The 17664-nt window shown below is 41.1% G+C and overlaps 1 protein-coding gene across 1 annotated transcript; it reads left to right on the top strand.

Annotated features, from left to right (window-relative positions):
- Positions 1-1728: 1728 nt before the first annotated feature.
- tnfsf11 (TNF superfamily member 11) lies at positions 1729-17659 on the top strand. The gene is made up of 4 exons (XM_078262642.1): positions 1729-2201; positions 4395-4430; positions 13471-13600; positions 15197-17659. Exons 1-4 carry the CDS (start codon positions 2001-2003, stop codon positions 15640-15642), a joined length of 813 nt encoding a protein of 270 aa, XP_078118768.1. The 5' UTR covers positions 1729-2000; the 3' UTR covers positions 15643-17659.
- Positions 17660-17664: the final 5 nt, after the last annotated feature.

Here is a 17664-nt window from a genome sequence, read left to right as displayed (position 1 = left end):
GCTAGCTGTCTGGATTTACCCTGCAGAGATCTGAGGAGCAGTTAACCATAGTCCTCACAAATCCACCGAGGTTAGAACAACACAAAGAAAGAGGAAGGGGACGGACATCCGAAAAGAGTGACATTCGGCGGAATTTCCGTCAGAACGAGACTAATCCCGGAAGTGGAACGTCGTGGATATAGACTACCGCTTGAGTAAAACACAGGAAATAGGACATACTGAATATTCTATCGATGTTAACTAAAAAATAAAGATCTAAAGGGTTAAAATGAACATTGTAGATGAGTATGAATTTAAAGAATATTGGAGATATTAAAGCAACACTAGAGAACTTTTCCCGCTTCGGTCCCCCTACAGGTTGGAAGCGGAATTGTCCATTTCATTACATTATGCAAGTTTGCCAGATCGGGTAGCGGATCTGTAGTTCGAATGAACTGGACAATGTAATGTCTTGTAGGTCTTCTGATGCATATCCAGATGTGCCTTAAAACTAACAAATATGCTTCCAATCAAAAAGTAATCGATTTCAAAATGTACAAGAAGTGAGGGGAGGAGTGCGGGGAGTGGACTAATAAGCTACCAGCTGATGCACTCTGAACGAGCTGAAAGCCTGCCAGGGACTTTTTTTTCTTCCAATTCCATCTTAGATGACATAGAATGTGAAAAATGCATGGATGACTGTCAAGACTCTTCTAGTAACTATTTCCAGGTATTTCGAAGTCACAAGAAACTTAAAAAAAAAACTCCCATTTTAGAAACTGGAAACGATCCAAACAGTTGTGTGTTTAATGGTCAAATCATTGTAGGCTGTTATATTGTTGGGTAGTTGAATTTATAATAAAACATTGTATTTTATAAACTACATGTGTTTTATGTGCAGCGATATTAATGTGTAAAGTAACTAAAGCTGTCAGATGAATGTAGTGGAGTAAAAAGTACAATATTTCTCTTTGAAATGTAGCGTGTACTTGAGTAAATGTACTTAGTTACATTCCACCACTGATCAATAGGCTCATAATCAGTGCATTTGCACTTTTTTTGACACAAAGTACCATTGGCCGGTGAGCTCTAATGAGTCGAAGCTGCCACACCAGAATAGTGAGTTATTGATGTCTAAGGCAAACTATGATAATTATGTGACAAACTGCCAGTCTAAACAAATCAATCTATTAGTATATAATATTGAGATGCATGAATTTACACCCCAAAACCTCAAAAATGTGTTTGACACATACTGTAGGTCTACATAGAGTTTGACACTATAGAGAGTTTTTTTTTTTTTTTGCATTCATCTGCTGAAGTTTAAATCTCAGTTTAAGACAGAAGCCAGTCATGATCCAGTATGCAACTTACACATGTGTGATTTGGAAACTCAATACCTCAAATGCAAACATTGTGAATGGACTTTTCGGTGAATAGGAGAAACATTATTATTCTATGAAAATAATAGTTTCCTATTCATGAATTAAAACTCTGGTTTCAAATGAATAACAAGTTTATAACCTGTTATTATTATTGCTTCTGTGTATTTCCTTGCAACATTTTGTGTTTTTTTTTCTTCTCCCTTTGTGTGTTAGTGTTTATAAGCTGTAAAGGGATGACTGATGGGTGTTGCGTTGATTTTTGTCATAGCCTAATTTATTTCCCACTCACTGCATCCCTGTTGTGCACAGAGTGTGTCACCGGGGGGTGTGGACCCGCGGAAGGGGTGGATGACGTGTTAATAATGCGTTTGTGTACAGAGCCTGTGTAGCCATAAAGGGCCTGCTTTACCTGTCGTGCGCTCAGGTCGATCTGGATCTGTTCGCCAGTCTTGCCCGTCGGTCTATCTAATCTTGACTAAACCGGAGGATCCCTCTGATTGGCTGCAGAGAAAGCGAGCTCTCTCCAGCCCACCCACCGCTGATTATAGGGACTCTTGCAGTCCCTCTTCCCTTCCTTGCATTAGAGTCTGGGACCTGGCCACTGGGGCTGCACGGCACACACACAGAGCGCGCATCATGGCAGCTACCCACAGCGACTACAGAGGCTACCTGCGGAACACCGTCGACATCGAGGCAGGGCAGCACCGCTTCCACCCGGTGCAGAGCTCGGAGCCCACTTACCGGCCGCTCCTATTCGGAACCCTCGCTGTTATGGGATTGCTTCAGGTGGCTTCCAGCGTGGCGATCTTATTACACCTGACAGGTTATCTGCAAGAGGTAGGCTCATGTGTGACTTTGGTTTAGTTTGGTTTGGTTATGTGATTTCCAGTGCGCAATGAGACACTTTGCAAAGTCACTCTCGGCCGTCAGCATGCCATGTAGGTTTACTCAAACTCTCGTTCTGTGCGTAAATATTTATCTACAAAACAAATGTCAACAGTCCTCTACTTGGCTCCAAGCGAGTTAAGATAGCCCTGCAACATTTGCGCAATTCTTTTTTTATAATGCCGTAAAGCGCCAGATAATGTTTCCATAGCTCTATATAACGTTGGCGGTGTCTGCTCTTAGAAGTAAAGTAGGTGTAATATACACAAGTGTGGGGTGGGGGAGGAAAAAGCCTCAACATCTAGCCAGTTCTGCATTTTTGTGCGCCAAGATTTCGGCGTCTCTTTGAAGGCGCTGCGCTTCGGCGGCATGCAGGCAGTTAAAACACTTCTTCCCTCGCTGTAAAAAAAAACCCCGACCTATAGATAACATCTCTACAAGCCCGCGTGACAATTTCGCCGGATTAGTTATTTCAGCTAAGAGATTGAATCCGTTGTGAAAATGATAACATCTCAGTCAGTCTTGCAAAATATCGTGTTTGCAAAAATACAGATGTTTTCACTTGAGGGCTCCCAGGCTGCACTTTTGCTTGTGCATGTTTACATGCCATCAGGGGATTCTATTTGTAATTTATATGTGTCATAAGTTGTTAACTTTTGAGCATAAGCAGAGCTGTTTATCAAGGGGTTTGGAGGCAGAGGAGTCTGGGAAAGCTCAAGAGAAAAAGACTGGATGTTCGAAGTCAGAGCTACTATCAAAATACATATGTTCTCACATGGTCCGTTGGTTTTTGTCAGGTCATCTTTGCCATCTTGCAGGCTGCGTGTCTGTGATCTTGTAAAATAACATTTATGTTCTGCCACAATTGTTTTTGTAACTTTTATGGCGGTTTTGGAGTTGAATGATTGTCATGTTTCGACAAGCCAAGAGAGCAGACCACATCTCCGCTCTGTCAGGATGCTGGAAGGTTCACCTGGGGAGCATCTGTCTCTCTCTCTCTCTCTCTCTCTCTCTCTCTCTCTCTCTCTCTCTCTCTCGCTGTCTGTCTGTCTGTGTCTTTCTCAGTGTTTGCGTGTTACATTTTTTTGGCTTCTCTTTGGCATAAACACACTGCAGTGTGGTAGTAGCTAGTTATGTACTGGATGTGAGCCAGAGGATAAAAAAAAAAAAAAAAACTAAATAAAAGGGAGGGAGGTAAAAAAAATAATATAAAAAAAATAAATAAAATTAAAAAAAACAGAGAGAAGAACAAGCAACCAGAAAGAGAGAAACCATGTATTATTTCATGGCTGTTTTCATACTTGTGTATTTCATGTGGGATTCATCTGATTGTGATCAGAGGGATGCAGATGGGTCCAGATCTTTTGGGGGGGTGATAGAAGTGTAGTCAGGTCGAGTTTATTTATATATGACAGGCGTAAACTCAATGTACTTAAAAATAAAAGCAAGAAAACATAGACACAAAGCATGCATGATAAAATAAAAACCACAACAAGATAAGAAATACATATATGGAAACATGTAACTTGACTTGTTAGAAATGTTGATAAATAGAAGCACTTTAAGCATTGAGTCAGTAGTTGGCACTGGGCCCATCACCCCCCCCAACACCTGTAGAACTTCCTGTTGATGGTGAGGAAAGCGGGAATCTGCACAGCGTCGTGTCTACATGGGAATGTGCTGATCCGAGCAGGTTTTAAAAACTGCTCTGATTCCAACACGAGGGCAGAAGTGTGTTTTTTATTGTGTGTGTGTGTGTGTGTGTGTGTGTGTGCGCGCGCAAGCCCTGTGGCCATTTGTTTTTTAAATAAATGTTCAATTATCGAGAGACAACAGCCCTGAAAATGAGAACCAGTGTTCAATTTCCAAATCACTTTGACTTTCACCTGCTGTGGAGTAATGCAGAGTGACATACTGTTTGGAAAATAACTTAACCTCCCACACACACACACACACACACACACACACACACACACACACACACACACACACACACACAAACATCCAAACTAAATTACATTCCTCTCACCCACACCTGTGAGGGAAACATTCTCATGACAGATAGCGCTCGTTACACATGATGACAATTTTTTCTTCCTCCACATTCTCCTGTCTAACCTCGGCTTCCGTGTGTTCTATCTGCAGGTACATTTGTCCACGGCCCCACATCGGCCCATAGAGGTGAGTTTGAGCCCTTGGTAACACAGCAACACAACATGCTGGAGCATAGTCCACTCACATTGCATTTTAACAGATTTCCTTCCTACTACAACACTAAACACATACCAGAGGTTGTTTTTTTAATATATATACTTAGCAAGACTCCTGCAGTATAAAACATGTCGTTATTGATTAATAATCATCATTGCCATGCACGATTGCCATTATTGCAATTGCTACTTCAACACACTTTAAGGGCGTGGACTTTGATTGATTTAGGCCTGCAACTAACGATTATTCATTCATGATTAATCTGTCAATTATTGTCTCGATTAATGGATTAGTTGTTGTATAAAATGTCCGAAAATGGTGAAAAATGTGGATCAGAGTTTCCAAAAGCCCGAGATGACGTCCTCAAATGTCTTGTTTTGTCCACAACTCAAAGATATTCAGTTAACTGTCACAGAGGAGAGAAGGAACTAGAACATGTTCACATTTAACAAACTGGAACCAGAGAATTGTAACTCCTTTTTCATTAAAAAGGGCTCAAAGTGATTAATCGATCAAAATAGTTGGCGATTCATTTAATTCCTCATTTCATTTAGTTGAAAACTAATTGATTAATCGATTTAATCTTTAAATTTCCCCCAGGGGATAAATAAAGTTATTATTATGTTAAGATGATTTTTTGGGGGCATTTTTAGGCCTTTATTTCCACAGGACAGATGAAGACATGAAAGGGGAGTGAGAGGGGGGAATGACATGCAGCAAAGGACTGCAGGTTGGAGTCGAACCCACAGCCGCTGCGTCGAGGAGTAAACCTCTATATATGTGCGCCTGCTCTACCAATTGAGCTAACCCGGCCACAAATAAAGTTATTTGAATTGAATTGAATCTTTGCAGCTCTAGATTGATTTATTCAATTCAATTCAATTTTATTAATAGTATCAGATCATAACAAGAGTTATCTCGAGACACTTAGAGACAGATATAGTAGGTCTAGACCACACTCTATAATTTACAAAGCCCCAACAATTCCAATAATTCTCCCAAGAGCAAGCATTAGCAGTAGCTATTGCGACAGTGGCGGGGAAAAACTCCCTTTTAGGAAGAAACCTCGGCCAGACCCAGGCTCTTGGTAGGTGGTGTCTGACGGTGCCGGTTGGGGGTGTGATGAGCAGTGGCGTAATAGTCACAATAGAGATAATGGAACAGTGACTACAATGGAAGTCGAAGTAGTTCATGTACAGCAGAGCGTTACGGGATATAGCATGGCACAGCAGATCATGGGTGGACGCGGAAGGACATAGCCAGACATTGCAGGGAATCGCAGAGCGTAGCAGGGTGTAGCAGGTCCATAGCGACAGCTGCACCCAAGGCGATGGGGCGAGGCGATGTTCTGGGCGAAGAAGAAACATAAGGACTCCGGGGAGTAAACTCCCCAGAGCTAGGTAAGTAACAAGCATTTCTGGGACAGGATGCACATAAAATGAAACAAATGAAAAGAGAGATGAGAGAGCAGCTCATTGTGTCATAAGAAGGAAAGAACTTCCCCGGCAGTCTAGAATTATAATAGCATAACTAAGAGAGGCAGGCTAAAGAGAGGTGCCTGGTCGGGCTAGAACTCTCCCCAACCGCATCGGGCTGTACTGGCCTGCCTCCCTCTACTCTCACTATATTATTGATGATATGATAGGTAAATCTGATGACTATAAAGAGAAGCAGAGAAAAGCAGGCTTGCTGTGTCTGCAGCTATACACCCTGCCCCGCCGATCTAGGCGTACACTGCAACTCCTCACTCCCTAACTATAAGCTTTATCAAAGAGGAGGGTTTTCAGTTTATTCTTAAATGTGGTGACGGTGTCCGCCCCCCGAACCCAGATTGGGAGCTGGTTCCACAGGAGAGGAGCCTGATAGCTAAATGCTCTGGCTCCCATTCTACTTTTAGAGACTCTAGGAACCACAAGTAACTCGGCATTCTGGGAGCGCAGTGCTCTAGTGGGACAATAAGGTACTATGAGCTCTTCAAGATATGAAGGTGCTTGACCATTTAGAGCTTTGTAGGTCAGAAGAAGGATTTTAAATTCAATCCTGGATTTTACAGGAAGCCAATGCAGAGAAGCTAATACAGGAGAAATATGATCTCTTTTCTTAGTTTTTGTCAGAACACGCGCTGCAGCATTCTGGATCAGCTGGAGAGTCTTAAGGGTTTTATTTGAGCATCCTGATAATAGGGAATTACAATAGTCCAGCCTGGAAGTAACAAATGCATGGACTAGTTTTTCAGCATCGTTTTAAGACAGGATGTTCCTAATTTTAGCAATGTTACGAAGGTGGAAAAAAGCTGTTGTAGAGGTTTATTTTAAGTGGGAGGATATATCTTGATCAAAAATAACTCCTAAATTTCTGACAGTAGTGCTGGAGGCCAGGGCAATGCCATCCAGAGTAATTATATCTTCGGGTAATGAGGTTCGTAGGTGTTTCGGGCCCAGCACAATAACTTCGGTTTTGTTTGAGTTTAACATCAGAAAATTGTAGGCCATCCATGATTTTATATCTTTAACGCATACTTGAAGTTTAGCTAACTGACTGGTTTCGTCTGGCTTGATTGATAAGTATAATTGAGTGTCGTCCGCATAACAGTGAAAGTTAATTGAGTGTTTCCTAATAATATTGCCTAGAGGAAGCATATATAAGGAGAATAGAATTGGTCCAAGCACCGAGCTTTGTGGAACACCATGGCTAACTTTAGTGTACCTGGAGGATTTATTGTTAACATTAACAAATTGAGATCGGTCTGAGAAATAAGATTTAAACCAGCTTAGAGCGGTTTCTTTAATGCCAACTAAATGTTCCAATCTCTGCAGCACTAAGATCTAATAAGACAAGTACAGAGACAAGTCCTTTGTCTGAAGCACTTAGAAGGTCGTTAGTAATTTTCACCAGTGCCGTCTTTGTGCTAAGATGCTTTCTAAATCCTGACTGAAAGTCCTCAAATAAGCTATTGCTATGTAGAAAATCACATAACTGGCAACTACCTTCTCAAGGATCTTGGAGAGAAAGGGAAGGTTAGATATAGGTCTATAGTTGGCTAAGAACTCAGGATCGAGGGTGGGTTTTTTCAGAAGAGGTTTTATCACAGCTACTTTAAATGACTGCGGTACATAACCTGTTAATAAAGACATATTGATCATATCTAGTAAGGAAGTGTTAACCATGGGTAACGCTTCTTTAAGTAGAATCGTTGGGATGGGGTCTAAGAGACAGGTAGATGGCTTAGCTGAAGAGACCTTTAACATTAATTGTTGAGGGTTTATAGGATAAAAGCAGTTTAAGTATATGTCAGGTCTAGTCGTTCTTTCTAGTAGTCTGTCATTTAAAGGTGAACCGTTAGAGGTTGAGGGCAAGAGGTGATGAATAGTATCTCTAATTGTTTTTATTTTATCATTAAAGAAGCTCATGAAGTCATCGCTACTCAGAGCTATCGGAATAGAAGGCTCAGTAGAGGTGTGTCTGTCAGTCTGGCTACAGTGCTGAAAAGAAACCTTGGGTTGTTCTTATTTTCTTCTATCAGTGATGAATAATAGTCTGATCTGGCCTTTCTTAGGGCCTTCCTATAGGTTTTCAGACTGTCTTGCCAATCTAAACGAGATTCTTCCAGTTTGGTGGAACGCCATTTACTTTCAAGTTTTCGTTTTTCGGTCCTCTGTTTTATTAAAGCACGGTAATGAGTTTAGTGCTGTTGGAATATCTTCCTTAAATTTTTGCCTGTAAAAATAAAGGTAGAAGAATTTCCTGCTGTTACATTTGAGGGTGAAGAACAGTATGTGCAATAATGTGGTTTTTTAAAGGAAAAGCAGGCAAAGTAAATAAGATAAGCATCTGCAATCTCGGACTGACCGAAGTCATGATTGTCACATGGGTGTGTTTATTTTCAGCACATACCACAGCTTCTGTAAAGCACCAAACGCGAGGTGGATCCACGGGCCGCGCATAGGTCAGACCACAGCAGGAAAAACACCTTTCTGCCCTTTGATATAGGCTCAAACGGCTTGATCCTAGTCTATTTCCTCGACCTTCCACTTCTGGGATTGCTCCATTGCCGCCGGAAATTCTGCCGTATGTCCCTCTTTAAGGCAGGATGTCCGTTACCTTACGCTTTCTTTGTGTTGTTATTTTAAACTCCGGTGGATTTCTGAGGACTATGGTTAACTCCTCCTCAGATCTCTGCAGGGTAAATCCAGACAGCTAGCTAGACTATCTGTCCAATCTGACTTTTCTGTTGCACAACTAAAAACAACTTTTGAACGTACACATGTTCCACCAAAACAAGTTCCTTCCCGAGACTATTTTGCAGCGGTACCGTGGCTCCGAAATGCCAATAAAACAGAACCAGAGACTAGCTTGATCCTAAATGAGCTTCATGGCTTACTGCCAGAAAGTACTTTACTGCATCAACTATCAGTGAGTTGCTTGTTGGCGTCAGTAGTTGCTTCCTTCGATGAGCGGCAGTAGCATGAGGAAGTTTTAAAGTAGGAATCCTTAATTGATGAAGTCGTATCATTTTTCGAATCCCTTTTTTGTCTCCAAAGTCACCGCCCATTTTTTTTGGCACAGGTTCCGCCGAGCAAAAGCAACAAAAAAAAATGGAACCAGGAAGTAAAACAACAGAATAAAAGGACTGCTTTGCTTCACTAGTGTTTGGTTTCCCATAATGATTTAATTTCCTTTTGAAATCATGTATTTGTGTTTGCCCTGGATATCCTTGGGGGAGTACTCACACAAACCAGCCAGCCTGTCTTGTTAGACAGCCCTCGGCTGTTTCCCATGGAACGGGGAGGGAGCATGCTGGGAGATTTATGAGGTGTGAGGATGACAGGTCCATTTGGCCCACACGGTGTTGTTTTAAGCCCCCGACACACTAACCCGACGGCTGACCGTCAGCAGAACAGGCAGTCGGACTGATCAGTCAGCTCCCCGAGGTCCAAAAAGTGCCTTGGAACACACCGAAGCGACGCTGTCTTGAGTGTACGTTTTTCGTGTGCGGAAATGACGAACGCATCACGTGGGTCTGGCTTCTCCAGCCGATAGTAATGGTGGCTTTTTCAAAATACAATCTCTTATTTTACGAAAAACAGTTCACTGAAACGTGTTTCTGAAAACATTTTAAGCGAGAAATAGTCCATGCAGCTGCTGAATCTGTCTTCATTTCAGATCGACAAAGGTCAGTTTAAAAGATTTTGAGAGGCGTCACTCATCCCGCCCATTATTTCTGGGTTAGCCCGCCCGCCCTGCCCGTCCTCCGACCCAGCAAGTCAGGTCGGCCAAAATGAAGGATGAACACACCAAACAGACTCGAGTCACCGACCTCGCCAGACCGTCCGATGGCTGATAATCGGGTTGGTGTGTCAGGGGCTTTAGATTCAGCTGCAGGGGCGGAGCCAGAGATGGGCTTCTGGGGCTCCAGCCCCAAATATTTTCTCAAAAGCCCCGAATCTTTAAAGATTATTTTTTGGGCATTTTAGGCCTTTATTTGTATAGGAGATATATATATATATATATATATATATATATATATATATATATATGAGTAAAACCTCTATATGTGGGCGCCCACCCAAAAGCCTCGAATCTTTTAGGGTTTTTTAAATAACTTTAACTTTTCCCCTCAGTCTCTCTGACTGGACCGACAAATCAATGGAGCAACCCTACCAATCATAGCAGTTAGTTACAAAACAGGAAAACAGAAAAAAGCAACACAAAATGTAGAAAATTTTGTCATGACAAAAACGTCGACAGAAGCGGAGAAAAAAAGCGACAGCATCATCGACAAATGCGTAAAATAGCACCAAGAACGTTGAGAAAACCGTAGGAAGAAAGCAACAAAAGCCTCAAAAAACATTTCAAATAAAGCATCAGAGCCCCGAATGTTTACGTCTGGCTCCGCCCCTGGTCAGCCGTGGGATCACCGGTGCTCTCGGTTCAGAGTATGTGCTAGAGCAGTGTTTCTCAAAACGTGAGATTTTTTGCAAAATGTTTTTCAGTTACAAGGCTTTGTACAAGTTTGTTGCTTTTTTTGAAGTTTGTCACCTTTCTTTGAAGGTTTTGTCGCTTGTTTTGACCTATTTGTGCCTTTCGTCCTTACTTTTTTCTACTGTCTTTTTTTCTTCAAAGTTTTTGTCTCTTTTTTCAAAGTTTTTGGCACTTTTTTCTTGCTTATTTGAATTTACTTATTTGACACTTTTGTTGCCCTAGTGTTTTTTTCCTTCTTTCTGCTGTTTTTCCACCAAAGTTTTTATTACTATTTTTTATATCTATTCTTGCCTTACTTCCTTCCTTCCGTCTTTTTTGTCTCCTTTTCTCATTAGCATTTAAATGTTTTTCAGGTACAAGGCTGTTGTTTAGTAAATCTTTCGCTGACATTTTTTTCTACCAAAAATTATTCATGCTGATTAGAGGGTATATGGCTTAAAAAAACAGTTCAAAGGGGGAACATTATTGAAAAAAGCTTGAGAACCACTGTGCTAGAGAGCAGGCCTCGGTGGACAGCTGCGAGCCCTGCAGCCCTGTACTCTTTGATGTACCGGCCTGGACTACACCGGGCCGGGGCTGTGGTCAGTGTGATCTCAGGGAGTGGTGAAAACACAGGGTCATGAATCCGACACCATGATCTGAATGTTTAGAATCCGTGGGGATCTGTACTGTAACTGTGCCAGAAGGAGATGTGACTGATGCAGTACATAACACAAATAGACAATCTGCTTTGGTGGTCAAGCTTTGAGTGAGAGGACTTTTGTTCTCGTGAAGTGTCTCCGAAACCACTCATCAGCGTAATGGAGATGTTAAATGATGCATGCGGTGCGTAGTTAAAAGGCTGAACTGAGGCCTGCGTGCACTACGTGGTATTCCAGGAGCAGGCATGTGGAATCAAGCCAGCCGTAGCTGGAGGTTTACTGTATATCAAGGGCAGACACATCTCCTTCATGGAGCAACGTGCGTCTGGTGCAGAGTGGCTGTCACCATGCCGCACTTTAATTTTAGATCACACGGTGGATTGGGAAGCTGCCAAGCTGCATCTACTTTGTTTAAATAATCTCTTCTCCCTGGTTAAAGAGGTATGACGCAGCCTCGCCACAAATCAAGATAGAGCCCACAACGTAGGGCCAATTGGGAGCGCGTTCACAATTACTTTGTATAGCCTTGGCAAGGCGTAGTTTACTCCTGTCTCTTTCCGAGACGCTGTGCTAAAAAAACATGTTTGTGCAGCAAATTGTTTTTGGAGGACAGACGGTGGCGGTGCTAATCTTAGCTTGAGAGCAAATTTGTCTGGACTTGGGTTGTGAATAAATACTTCACGGTAATATTAGCACGGCGCAGGTGCATTATTGTAAAACCTTGTTAATGGTGCTGGTGGGACGGGCTCTGGAGTTGAGTTTATTTGGAATGTGAAGCAGTGTTAACCCTTTGTATTGTCTTCGGGTCAAATTTGTCTAAATGTCTCTATATTAGAAACATGGGTTTCTTTTTAACTACTTAATTCTGATTGCCCAAAAATAACACGGATAATTCCATACAAGGCGTTTCGCAAGTACAACAAAAGATCGGAGTTCTATTTTCATAGCATTTTTGCTGTTTTCATAAAAAGAAATTAGCATTTGATTATTTTTTTTTAATGTTTCGAAACAGTATCCTCAGTGAACGTTGACATATACGCTTCTGTGATTATCCTTCCTTTAATATTAGTCTAAATAATTAATAATTTCTGCTTTTGTAACTCCAGAATTAGATTTCCTATAAATGAGGATTATTATTGACCATGAATTACAAAAATAATTGTAAAAGTAGTGGTTATAAGTTGGTGTTAGTGGTGTTTATACATGGTAGTGAAAAGAAGCAAAAAAACATTGACAACGGCGCCAAAAGAGTCGGAAAAAAGAGACCTAGAGAAAGGTTTTGAGCAGGGAGTACGACGCGTGGTCGAATGGAAGACAACACAAGGGTTAAGTTGGTACGTTTCTATCCAAATCAACACTTTTGTTTTCATTGCCGTGGCTGTCTTCATCTTTTTTTTAAGGTGTTGGCTCAGAGTCAGGGTGAGATTGTATTGCCAGGATGCGTGATATTATTGGATCAGAGAAAATTACTCTGAAACATGTTACAACACCTTTAGGATATAATAAAAACTAAGTTGAGTGTAAATTGTTCTTTCACTGACATTCGACTGACGTAATTTACAGTGTATACACGCATGCTTAAATGAAGTTGTGATTTCAATACTGGCTGTATCCAAAATTGTGTCTGCAAGGACGTTTTCCAAGTGGTCCAACTTTAAAGAGGTCATGTCACTTAGATCTGCTGTGTGAGTGTAAGATGGTAGGCGGGGGCAAAAAAGAAAACACTCACTCACGCCTGGCATTTTAATCTCATGCCAGATGTGTAAGAGAGTTGGCAGCTCCGGTGCAGTAACTGTTTACGTGCTTGGAAACCATGTTTTCCTTGAGTGTATATGCTGTGTCTTGCCTTGAGGAGGACGGCCCAGCTCAGACTGTGGATGGCGGCATCATCGGCCTTGAATAGAATCAGCACTATTTACTATGCCAAATCCATGAGAAGCGCAATCTCTCTGAAAGCGTACACTCACCAGGAGGCCTCCCTGTCACAGCCTCCGGCCGCAAGTACAACCACGGCTGTAATAAGACGTTAGCAGGCTAGCCAAAGAGGACGGGTAATACCTCCCAGGCATGCAGTCAATGTATGCTCATCATCCACTCACATGTGCTCAGACACACACACACACACACACACACACACACACAATTGACAGTTATTCAAAGCGACAGCTGAACAAAGCTGCGGTAAAATATGTCTTAACAATAATACTTTTGCTTTAAGAAAAAGTTGTTTGTGGGTGCGGGTTAATTGTTGATGTCTCTTTACCGATGTGGGTATACGTTTCGACTTCTCAGAGTAGGATAACACACACATACTGTACATACAAAAAAAGTTTAAAAATCTGTCAGTCAGTGTTTGTCAAATGAGCTTTTTTTCTGTTTATCCACAGGAAGTCCAGACGGAGCCTGTGCTGAACGCGCTGAGAGACACGAGGAAAAAAGGACGGTGCAAAACTCCAAAAGAGAGCATGGCATCAGCTCATCTACCAATCAATCAAGAGCACCAGGAGTACTCTAAGAGTGAGTCCGGTTGTTGTTAGAAACACTTACCTGCCAATCACAATTTAGCTAATTAAACTTCTCTCCTAAGTTCAGAGTGTTTGCTAAGTGCAGATTTAGCCAACATCACTAAATTAAAACGGTTGCATCACGGATGCCCTGGGTAGCTCAGTTGGTAGGGCTGCACGATATGAGGAAAATACGCGATAACGTTGTTGAATATGGCAATAACGATATTACTTGTGATAAATTAACAGATATTAGAGTGTGCTCGGTTCTGCCTTTCTGTTGCTTTCAGTATTCTTTTAAAAAACAAAAAATTGCTTGTTGAATTTAAAACAAATAATCATTTCTAACATTCTTTTATTGAACAAATTGAACATGGAATTGGCAATGACAGGCACTACTAAAAAAGAATGACAGTTACACTTTAAAGTGCAGTTTCCTACTGATATTTTCTATCAACTAACAAAAATCTCGTAGTGTCTATCGCGATATATATATATATATATATATATATATGTATATTGCGGCAATTGATATTGCGATGACGATAACAAAACGATATATTGTGCAGCCCTATTTGGTAGAGTGCGCGCCCATGTAAAGAGGTTTATTCCTCGACGCAGAGGCCCAGGGTTCGGCCCTTATCTGCCGTGGATTTATGAAAAAAACTGAGTAGAGCGTTCAAGGCCGAGCCCCGTTCATTCCTATGAGAGTTGCTCAGTGGTGTATAAAGCCAAAAAGTTCAACATCTGCATATAAAATTACCCAAATGATCGGCGCTGCTTCCTCAATGAGCAGGCGCACTAGAGACCTACGCCTCCGGTTTAGCCCTCCGCTAACTTGAATGGAGATTAAATGATTTAATCATGCAGCTCTTCTAGACTTTCCAAATGTTATCGGACCGAATGGATCAAATTCTGAAAGTCAAACGAGTCATTTTGCAGAGGTTGTGACGCAAAAAAAGCCCTACTAAATACAGACATCTCTTTCGCCATGTAATCCTATGGGTGCCAGAGGGGATCACATTACGGACGCAGAAGTTGTAATTCCACTGTTTGGCTGCTATGTCGAATTCACTTCTCTGGTAATAGGTGTTCACCACTGTCTGTTGTACTTTGTCATTTCTAAACTGTATATATTTCTAATGTATTTTATTTTCTAGCCCTCTTTCCCTTACCATAAGTGGGTTTGCCACTTGTCAGGCCGCCATTGTAAATACGAACCTGTTCTTAATGACCTGCCTGTAAAAGTAAATGTGAAATAAAAGTAAAAAATAAAAAAGTTAGACAGTGCGAAGGATTTGCTTTGCTCCTTATGTTAAACCATGAAAATACAATACGATACAACTTTATTATTAGTTTACACTGAAATTAATTTTGCATTCTCGAGCAGTGCTGCTCAAAAAAAGAAAAGTGTGTATATATATATATATATATATATATATATATATATATATATATATATATATATATATTAATAAATACACACAAAGTTAGACAACAATTACACATATACAGGTAGTACAAAATATGAAAACACATCAACAGCCATGACAATATAATAAATTAACCAAAACGTCTGTTGTTATATGCTGCTCTTGTTGCCGTGTAGAGGGTGAGCTGAAGCCCACCACCATTGACTGGGACGAGGTGCATGGATACTGCCACAAAATGGGCTACCAGAAGGGGAAACTGCTGGTGATGGAGTCAGGTTTCTACTATATCTACGCCAAGACCTGCTTCCGCTACTACCTTGTCGTGCCTTTAGAGGACAGCAGCAGCCAGGCCGGGGTCACGCCGGTGGATATTAGCAACACCCAGCTCATCCAGTACGTCTACCACGAGAGCATCAAACAGAACAGCAAGTCGGTGATGCTGATGAAGACGGGCAGCACCATGCGCTGGAACAACACCAGCTATAACATGTACTGCGCCCAGCAGGGCCGAGGCGTCTGGCTGGAGGAGGGAGACGCCTTGTACGTCAATGTGTCCAATGCTTGGATGCTGGACCTGGAGAGAGAAGGGACGTATTTTGGGGCCATAAAGTTGGGTAACTGACAAATTAAAACACGTGGGGAGCGGACATGCTACTGAACATTTGATATGCCAAAGAACCACTGTTAGTGATTTTATAATGTTAATTTGTTCTTCTTTTTTTTTTGGTTCATGTGTTGTTGTTGTTTGTTGTTGTTTTTTTTTTTACATTGCTCTTCGCCGAATAGTACGGAAGTGGAAAATGTATTTGAGTTCTGAGTTTAAAGTCAGAATTCTGAGATCTGACTTTAAACTCAGAACTCAAATACAGTTTTCACATGTGGCCATAATCCACTTCCGTAGAATAGCCTTGGAATCCTTTATGAGAACACATAATGAAAAAGGTTGTCACCTTTTTAAAAACCTTGTCTTGTGCATCAAATATGTTGAACTGCTTCCAAGTGCTGCAGTCGAAAGCACGTTTTTGTTTTTTTCACGCGTAAAATGATTTCGTTTAGTTTCTGAACAAAATTGAGACACACAGCTCTCGACTTCATTCAAAATAGCACTGGAGTCTTTTTTCCAAGTATTGTGCTTGGTATTGTGAAATTTCAATACATTTCTGTTCAGATAAGAACATTTAGACTTAAGCACAGACGTGTGTTTATGCACTAATTAAACAAACCATGAGGGAGCAACTTAGGAAGTAAGTTTGTTGGCAAGAGTGTGCAGCGAGAAAGGATTTATCAATGTTGGGAAAACTATCCATTGTAGCTGATAGAGCATCTGCTTGTATTTAGCAGATTATCACAGAATGAAAATAACACAACTCCCAGATGTGCCTCCGAGCCACAGCAGTAAATGCAAAAATGTTTTCCTGGAAGGTTTTGTAAGTGTGAACAAGGCAGGCAATGAGGCGTCCTGACAGTAAGTAATTCAACGGTATAATCTGAAATGGGCAATTAGATGGTGATTTATATCACCGTCCAAATCTCTTAGGCGTCAATTCAAAACCACAGAGTCAAAGTGTACCTTTGACTCTGTGGTTTTGAATACCGATCTGCCGGCGATTTGATTTCTCCCTGCAGCTCAGGCTGGAAACCTGTACTTTTATCTATCCTGCTTCCATTACAAATCTGCGGGGACCAATCACAAACTGGCTCACTATTGGCGGGTTTAACGCGATGACGATAGAGAAGCGACGGCAAACAGCTTTTTGTTTACATTAAACATGGCGGCCACCGAAGCGCAGCAACCCGTTGATGCCGCTGTCGCTGCTGTCTGCAAAGTACGTCACCCGGACACTGCATGGCGGCTCGTCGATAATACGATCTCGTATTTTACGAAAATAGTTCACCGAAACGTTTCTGAAAACAGGTCTGATTGGTTGAAGGACTATCCAATTGCGTACAGAGTCATTTGAACTACGCCCGTTGATCACGCCCCTTGTTCAGTAGAAAATACAGAGCAGACTCCCCAGACTGATGTTCAATCTTAAAAGATTGAGCTTGGTCTGGTGATAGCCAGACTACATGATGTGTGCTTTAAAGACTCATTTCTTATCTAGTGATGCAGATAGCTGGACTGTCTGACTATGAATGACATGAATAGACTCCTGTCTTCTTTAACCAGAGGAACCAAATTGACTTTGGTTCATCTTTAACTTAAATTTAGTTTTTCATTTGGCTCTTCAGTGAGGCAAATGGGAATATGCACTAAATATTTATTTATTAGCTATAGAAGTACATAGACAGGTCATTGTTAAAGTGACCTTTTGGCTGTAAAAAAAAAAAAAAATCATTTATATTTTATGTCTGTATGACATTCATTATACAGCGCTTAGAGGAAATAGTAGACACGCTTTTTGTTATTCAAACACAGGGGCTTCATTTTAAAATTCCATATTTATGTATCTTGATTTTGACAATTCTGTGTGCACTTGCCTAGCCAAAAGCAATATGGATATATTGTTTCTTCTACAAGATTGTAGCATACCTGTAAGATCTTCATCTGACTTCATCTGATAGATTTTTTTCCATTCAGTTTTTTATTTTTTATTTATGTTTTGTGTATGTTTTAATAAAAAAAAGTACTTTTGTAACAGTG

Source organism: Sander vitreus, chromosome 11, assembly GCF_031162955.1.
Source record: "Sander vitreus isolate 19-12246 chromosome 11, sanVit1, whole genome shotgun sequence".
Classification (NCBI taxonomy): Eukaryota; Metazoa; Chordata; class Actinopteri; order Perciformes; family Percidae; genus Sander; species Sander vitreus.
This window is presented reverse-complemented; position numbering and strand designations above follow the sequence as displayed.

Coding starts and splice junctions, on each gene's coding strand:
- tnfsf11 (XM_078262642.1), top strand. CDS start 2,001: ATGGCAGCTACCCACAGCGACTACAGAGGCTACCTGCGGAACACCGTC. Junction 2,202..4,394: donor TGACAGGTTATCTGCAAGAG/GTAGGCTCATGT, acceptor TTCTATCTGCAG/GTACATTTGTCCACGGCCCC. Junction 4,431..13,470: donor CCCCACATCGGCCCATAGAG/GTGAGTTTGAGC, acceptor GTTTATCCACAG/GAAGTCCAGACGGAGCCTGT.